The 8,782-nt window shown below is 33.5% G+C and overlaps 1 protein-coding gene across 1 annotated transcript; it reads left to right on the forward strand.

Moving 5' to 3' along the window:
* Nucleotides 1-4,994: 4,994 nt before the first annotated feature.
* On the forward strand, nt 4,995-8,578 carry LOC149557092 (cytochrome P450 716B2-like). The gene is made up of 3 exons (XM_089831777.1): nt 4,995-6,065; nt 7,607-7,794; nt 8,105-8,578. The coding sequence occupies exons 1-3, from the start codon at nt 5,078-5,080 to the stop codon at nt 8,393-8,395; spliced, it is 1,467 nt and encodes a 488-aa protein (XP_089687903.1). The 5' UTR covers nt 4,995-5,077; the 3' UTR covers nt 8,396-8,578.
* Nucleotides 8,579-8,782: the final 204 nt, after the last annotated feature.

Here is an 8,782-nt window from a genome sequence, read left to right on the forward strand (position 1 = left end):
CTCCATGAATTTGTGCCACTTTATCCCACACTTGCTTTGCAATAGTGCAATCCTTCACATCATCAAATTCAACATAAATTAGGGAAGATGTCAAATATATCATCATTTGATTGTGCTCCTACTCTTTTATTTGCTCATTTGTCATGGGTCTTGGAACTTCTATATATTCATTGTCCAAGTAGTATAGTGCAAAATCTCCAAATCTAGATAGATGTAATCTCATCAAACATCGATATTTTGGGAATTTCTCTTTGTTCATCTTGAGTACCTCTCTCTAATACATCTTGATCTTTATCTTTAAGTCCCTTCAAAAATTCCTTACAATCACCAATAGCTTTGATACCAATCATTGGAATGATTAGAATAACTAAGATGGAGGGGTGAATTAGTTATCCTTGGGTCTAGATGTACCAATTCAACTTTTAACAACTTTAAACAACTTAATCAAATGCATAGACACACTAGCTCAATATAGAAATTAATCAATAATCTAACTTATTCATACGAACAGTTCACTTTCTATTTAGTATATGTCAAATAACAATAACATATAATAGTAAATAGCATGAAACATGGAAACAAGATTCACACAAGTATGACACTAAGATTTAACATGGAAACACAATTTGGGAAAACCCACCAAGTAACATTCTACCACTTTTCACTCTTTCGAAGTGATCTTGGTTAAGAGCCCACCCTATTAAAGGTTACAAAACATAATGTTAGGTGTGAATTTGTTAAAGGATTCAATCGCCATGCTAGGATTGGTCTTGTTAGAGGCCTTTAGAACATTCTATCATAATGTCACCTTGATTCAAGAATTTACAATATGATTGTTAGGTCAACCTTGATCAAGGGATTTTAATGCCACAATGGTTAGAAAGAGACAGCTAGGTTAATCTGATAAAATATAAGTCACTCTACAAGTTCATGTCTCCATTCAGCTAATTCGTGGTTCATTGATTGTACTTCATCACATTATCCATCTCATATCTCTCATCTTCTTGGTAACTCCTCAAGAAATCCCTCTTTCACAAACTTCTCACTTTTTCTCTACAACTTTGTTCTTCACAAATCTATCAGTCAAGAAGCCTATAAATCATCTCTTATATCACCTTAAATAGATATGTTTAATCTTTTACCCCTTAAACATAACCATAGATCTTAAGGTTTGATTAGATTCATTGAACCTATTAAGCATTTTGTCCTTTTTCTACTTCCTTGAAACTTCTAGAAAATTCTCATTGAATCCTCACCTTAGCTTTCTTAAAAAATTCAATTCATACATTAAATACTCCATCTCATTGATTCTTATCTTTTACATGTTTGGCCAATTTGTAAATTCAACTATGTTGACCTCAAATATTGATTCTTTCACAAACTGTTAATTTGTTGAAACTTGGTCAACACTATGTTCTATAGATTGCTCATCATTGGGTAGCTTGATCACTGCTCATTTTTCATGCTCAGCTTACATTGGCTAGGTTGGCTAATATTGTGTTTAGTCATTACTTCAATTTACCTTCATCTTGCTCAATCATTACCACAACTCGACTAATACTATTTTTCTCAGCTATAACTTAAGTTCCTTATAAGCTCTTACTTGGTCAAGGTCATGTTTTACTCAACTCCTTGACTTCTATCAATCATCTCTTCTACACTTCAACTCATCTTTCTTATTCACTTAATACAATGATCAAAAAACACATTATCTTGTCAAATGCTAACTAATCAAGTGCCCTTTGTATTTCCATCATACTTGCTCCTCTTTACTCAAACACTTTACTAGTTCATCTTTCTCTTTTTGAATCATCTTGATCAATCAAATAATATGGCACTCTACATTGTTAGAAAATGTCTTACTAGTAAGGTTTGACATCAATGACAACATAACAATTGTTCCAATTGTAGTTTCCAACGCAATGTTCTTGGTCAATGTAATATGCGTGGTAATATCTTAAGTGTGACCTATTTGTGGGTCATTATGTAGCATGATCAACTTTTGGAATTGACAACAACAACAATGCACCAAATCAAAAAAGAAAAGAAAAACTAAGAATAAAGATCAACATGTACACTAAGCACTGAAATTCAGTAGAAATGTGAGACCTTCCAATCGTCGAAGGTTTCAAACTTGTCCACAAGGATCTAAAACCCTCTCTTCTATAAGAAACAAACATACCATAACATTTCCATATGTGACTTGAATTGACTCTAACCTTGAATTTTAGTATCCCCAATCAAAATCATACCACATAGAAAACCCATGATCCTCCATCCACAAGAAAATCCTCATCCCTATATGAGGTGTCCTCACCTCAATAAGCAACAAGAGGAAAGACAATAGGAACATCATTCCCCAAAATTTTAATTGAGGCAAACTCATAACACCCACCTCTATAGGAGTCAACTCCTTCTCCATAGAAGTCATGCTAGAGAAACACCATCGAGGATAGGCCAAAAATGCAACACATAACCTTTGTGATGTTCATTAGTAGAACATGCCAAAACCAATTCTTGTAAAGAGAAAGAAGGATCAAGAAAAGAAGAGATAGAATCTCCATCCAAACTGAACAGATAACTATAAGGAATATTAGAACCAACACAAATGCACCAATAGTAGAAACCAATTAATTTTTTCGTCAACCCTGAATGTGGATTAATTTCCACACTAAAATACTATATAGGCATCATCTTTAAAACATAGAGAGGATGAATATCTTCAAGTGCATGGGAATAATATGTGGATAAGTGTACATAATGGTTGTAGGCATCTTAACCACTACAACATAAAACTCCATTACTAGTAATGGTGTTTGCGACTATACTGCAATTTTTGGCATTATAAATAATATTCATAAAACAAGGGATAATCATTGATAGTTTGTCAATACCTCTAGGAAAATAAGAAGCATATGTCCCCTCCATCCAAGCCCTAAGGACCAACCAAGGTTCATCTATACAAGGGAAGTCACAAAGGAAATATATTTGTAAACTAACAAAGCACTCCAAGCCATCATTCAAAAAGGGTGTGAAGGACCAAACAAAGAGGAGAAGTGATTTGTAACCGCACCACACACAAACCCATGAGTAAGAACACAAATACAACCCTAGGAAGAAATAGGAGAAGCTTGGACCTCTAAACATCAACTATACAACACCACTATTAGTCAATAAATGCACTCAAAGGCCCCACACAAAATCCATTGACAAAATTGAAGGGATGACAATCAAAACTAAAACACCCCAATCTAATGAAGGGCAAGACTGGAAAAGGCCCCAATTTACAAGCACTTCAAGAAATAGCTAAGAAGTCCAAGGAGAAGGAACCAATTACTTGAAGAAAATTCTTGGGTCAACAACCCAACACTCAAGAAAAGAGAAAACAAAGGTCGAACCCCACAAATTGGCATGAGCCAACCAATGAAGGAGATGCCTTGTGACTTAACAATGCACAACACAAAGGGAAATCATCGCCCAAATGAGAACAATGACATAAGAAGGATCCTTTCACAACAAACAAATGGTGCACTATTGAAAAGAAAACAATTACAATCCTATAAAAGGGAAAGCAACAAAGGCTGGTACTGCAAGAAGGGACTCCAAAGAGGAAACAAAGGATCACCAAGTAGGTAGAAACCTATTGTACCACATCTATACAAAGTAGAAATACCAATAAACCAGATAAGCCAAGATTGGTCCTTCAACCAACAAACATAAAACATAAGGAAGAAAATCCCTCTCTCTGAAATCAACATCTCATGAATAACACATAACCACTAGGTCATTGCTAGAGTGAAGGCCAACCCCTTATTCTTGCCAAAACTAGAACACGCCTACAAAACCATATCAAGTGGCTTAGACGAGGTAGAAAAAACCTTGTCATGGGATATCATAGGGACACAAGGTTCACAAACACCTTCATGACTACTCCAATCATCGTCCTCATCATAATAGTCTTATCCATTTTGACAACCCCTTAAAATCTTAGCTATGCTCCTATTCCCGCCTCTATCTCAATTCAATTATTTATTTCTTCTTTATAATTGTTTCTAATTGTATAATATGGTGGTTATTACATATTGATAGTTTTCTCATCAAGATTCAAACTTTTGTTTCTTCTTGTTAATTGTTTCTGATCGTCTAATATGCTTGTTATTTCATATTGATAGCTTTCTCATCAAGATTCAAACTTTTATTACAATATTATTAATAAGCATCGGTCTTCCATTTGTAACCTTGTCGTTGACCCAAAAAAAATTATCCCTTGTTGAACAATAATATTTTAAGAAATTTCTTTCCAAATCACCTAACAAATAAGACAAAGATTAAAAGAAAATAACATTAAATATAATCCAATAACAAGAAAAATGCATATTCTAAATTATTCAATCAATTTTGGAAAAGAACTGACCTCATTGAACAATAATATTTTAAGAAATTTCTTGAAAAATGACCTAACAAATAAGACAAAGATAAAAAAACAAAAGAAAATAACAATAAACAGAATCCAATAACAGTAACAAGAAAGTACATATTTTAAATTATTCAACCAATTTTATAAAAGGCTCCTCACAAAACGACTCAAGTTGAAAGGAATTGTCTCCATGCGCATGGCATCTTCAAGAACACTTAATTTATTCGCAAAATCGGAAGAAAGAATCTGCTGAACCAAATGTAATGCGCTCCTTATTTCTGCAAAGTCGGTAAGAAATTTCTTCACTCCGAAACAAATATCAGGGAAGATTCCATCGATGTCTTCACGAGACAAACCGAAGAAGGAAAACGCCAACTTTAATGATATCGACAATGTGAAAATCCAGCTCATCAACTTTGACATTGTTTATGCAGGAGATTGACATCTGTAATCAATGAAGGCATGGGTCGCTAACAAAGTTATAGTTAGTAAGGATCAGGTGATTCAGGTACATCAATTGGTTGGGGTTGTGTTGGAAGCATTTGTAGTCCAGTCAACAAATTGCCTATATAAACATCATCAAAGCGGCTCTCTTTCTTCATACTCTGCCCCTACAGATCATATTTCCCCTCTTCTTCAAATCCATTCTCTGCCTCTGCCATGGAGAACTCAATAGCAAAAGCAAAAGCTTTGATGGATCTTGAGAACCCAAATACTCCATTGTTTCTCATGGCGTCCACTGCAATCGTTGCAGCAGTAGTGATAGTGTTCGCCATGAACTCTGGAAGGGGCAAAAAACTCCCTCCGGGAAGTCTGGGGCTGCCACTGGTGGGAGAAACTCTGCAATTCATATTGGCGTACAGATCCCACAAAGGAATGGAGTGGGTGAAGAAGAGGGTAACAAGATACGGGCCCATCTTCAAAACATCCCTCATTGGCTGCCCGACTGCCGTCCTCACGGGCCAAGCGGGCAACCGCTTCCTCTTCCACAACGACGGGAAGAAGATCGTGAACCAGGTGCCCAAGAACCTCACCCGGATCTTCGGAGACAACATGATCACCGAGCTCTCCGGAGAAGATCACAAGCGCATAAGAGGCGCCCTCATGCAGTTCCTCAAGCCCGAGGCGCTGCAGAAATTTGTCGGCAGGATTGATTCCATTGTCCGCCAACATTTCGCCGATTGTTGGGCCGGGAAAGAGAGCCTCACGGTGATGCCACTGACCAAGAAGCTCACTTTTCAGGTCGCCTGTGATCTGTTTTTCAGTTTGAGTGATCCCCAGGAGCGGGATTTGTTGGGCAAAGAGTTTAACACTGCCGTGAAGGGCATCTGGTCCGTTCCTTTGAATCTCCCTGGAACTGCGTTTCACAGGGCGTTTGAGGCTCGCGGGAGAGTTTGTAAGCAGATTGCGAAGCTGATTGAGAAGAGGAGGAGAGAGTTGGAAGAGGGCACGGCTTCGGCTTCCCAGGACTTGATGTCGTGTATGATCACGATGAGGGATGAGGAGAACAAGCCGCTTACTCTCGAGGAGATCATCGATAATGTGGTGGTCGTCATGATTGCTGGCCATGATACTACTTATGCTCTTCTCACTCAGCTCGTCAGATCTCTCGCTCTCCATCCCCATGTCTATGACAATATTGTCCAAGGTACGTGCTTTGCCTTCATCTTTCACCATCCGCATCTTCCTATTTTTGCTTCTTTGATTCTTTCAAGGTTGTATCAGATTAGATTAGCAAGCACTGGAATTTGAAATTACGTTGGGTTTGAATCACTTGCTGTCCAAACAAGAAGCAGTTTGAAATAATGCAACTCTAAATCAGTAGATAACAAGTGTTTTGTATCTCTCCCTCTCTCTCTCTCTATATATATATAACTTAATTTTATCATTATATTAGATTGGAAAGCGAAGAGTTCGAAGAAATAATGTTGCTTTTGGATCAGCGGATGTTCAGAACATTGCTGACTTGCTATATACCTTTCAAACTGTGATGTTAGTTTGAATGTGTATATCTATATATCTATAGTTTAATTCGAATGAGAAATTCAAACAAAGTTTGAAATATTACGTTGATTTGTAATATATATTACTTTTCTTTCTCCAAGTTTTATCAAATAGAAAATCAAAATGAAGTCTGAAATAATGTTTATCTAATTGATGAAGAATTAAGTGTCTATTGATGTGCAATATATATAATTTTCTTTTCCTAAGCTTTGTCAAAATTGATAATCATATAAAAAAAATTCAAATAACCATACAATTTGAATCAACCATAGTATTGACTTGACTTGCAATGATTTTTTCCCCTCTTTAGGCATTACATTTGAATTGTTCAACATAGAAACAAATATTGACTATTTGAAATTTAACTTGTATAAAATGTTATTTTTAAATTATATTATATATCTTATTTTTAATCATTAAATAAAATAGAATAAAAACGAAGTTTTCTTTATACTAAAATTAGAACTTTTGACAATCAACTTTTTATATTGTACATTTAATTATCATTGGTTGATCTAGAAATGACTCTTGACTTACAATGTACTCTATTATTTGTATAATTATTGAAAGTCTTAGAACATTATCTTGTATATATTATCTTATTTTTAATTTCAAAAATTATATAAATTTATATTATTGAATGTCATTTACTTCATATTATTTCAATAGTATCTTTTTATTTTAATATATAATTGATAAGTAATTTTAAAATAAACTTTTAATAGTGTGTATATACATATATTTAATTCTAAATTTATATTAGATTGTTCTAAAGTAAGTTTTGACTTTAATATATAAACAATTATAATATGCAGTTTTCATTACAATTTCAATATATTGTTCAGACAATTAGTAAAAATCTCTCAACTTTATCTTGTACATAAAATATTGTTATTTTTTATATTATTTATTTTATTTCTCATCATTAGTTATATTATTATAAAATCTTCGTTTCTTCTAAGTTAATTAAAAATTGTACTTTATGTTTTATTTTTTGTATATGTAGTGGTTAAATAATACAAAGAAACATATTTTAGTTTAATACTAATTCTTTTAAGAGATGCGTTTAGATATGTGTACATTTAATTTTGTAATAATTATACTTTTTTGCTCTTGTGTATTTTATTTTAGTAATATATCTTCAAAATGGCATAGTCTAAGTTTCTATTTATTTCTATATGGCAGAGCAAACCATGGTTTTGGAAGGGAAGCAATCTGATGAACCTCTTAGGTGGGAAGATATTCGTAAAATGAAGTACTCATGGAAGGTTGCCCAAGAAACATTGCGTTTGTTCCCTCCAATCTTTGGAGGATTTAGGAAAACTGTTGAAGATATTGAATATGAAGGCTACACAATTCCTAAAGGATGGCAAGTATGTATTTATTTTTAATCACAAGCCACAAAAATTTATTAAATGTATGTGTATATATGTATGTATAAACACACAGATATATGTGTGTGTCTATATATACACACACATACATATACATGTAAATGTGTATGTGCATTTGTATGTCTATGTGCTTTTACATGTACATATCCATGTATGTATGTATGTATATCTATATATATATGTATGTATGTATGTATGTATATGTATGTATATAGATATATAGAGAGAGAGAAAGTTAAATATTGTTATATATTTCTTACCTTATTTATGCAATTTCTAATTTGAACAGCTATTTTGGGAGACAAGTACTTCTCATAGGAACCCAAAGGTTTTCAAGGAACCAAATGAATTTGATGAGTCTCATTTTGACAATCAAATCACATCATATACGTTTACACCATTTGGAGGAGGACCTCGAATTTGTCCTGGCTACGATTTTGCAAAGATAGAGACAATGATATTTTTACACCATTTAGTAACCAAATGGAAGTGGTCTTTGAAGAATCTTGACGAGAAAATAATATGTGACCCTTCACCCATTCCTGCTACAGGATTACCAATCAAGCTTCAGGCAAAGTGAATAAATATAAATCTAATAAAATTTGTTCTTTCTATTGTATCAATGTCAGTATGACCAATAGACTTCTAATCAGTGATCAATAATGATGATATGTATTTCCTTCCATGTTAACTATCACAATGCAAATGTCTTGGCATACTATTGATACACACTTTTATTATATACATTTTTATTTATAAGAAAGATCATGAATGACACAAGTCTATTTGTGTAGATTTTTTGAGTTTAATTTTGAGATGTCAAGATTATAATTTCATTTTTTTATTTTATTTTGATATAATACTATTTTTTTTTCTTTTCTTACAATTTAATTTAAGTTTATATGAATCATTGTTTGAAAAACTTTCACATAATATAATATAGTATTCAACAACGTGATAGGTGTAT

This window comes from Cupressus sempervirens, chromosome 5 (assembly GCF_028749045.1).
Source record: "Cupressus sempervirens isolate cs-2001-9-10 chromosome 5, ASM2874904v1, whole genome shotgun sequence".
NCBI lineage: Eukaryota > Viridiplantae > Streptophyta > Pinopsida > Cupressales > Cupressaceae > Cupressus > Cupressus sempervirens.

Bases quoted from the DNA above. Each gene is read 5' to 3' on its own strand.
- LOC149557092 (XM_089831777.1), top strand. From the start codon at position 5,078: ATGGAGAACTCAATAGCAAAAGCAAAAGCTTTGATGGATCTTGAGAAC. The intron at 6,066-7,606 runs GTACGTGCTTTG...TCTATATGGCAG, and splicing joins CTATGACAATATTGTCCAAG to AGCAAACCATGGTTTTGGAA. The intron at 7,795-8,104 runs GTATGTATTTAT...TAATTTGAACAG, and splicing joins CAATTCCTAAAGGATGGCAA to CTATTTTGGGAGACAAGTAC.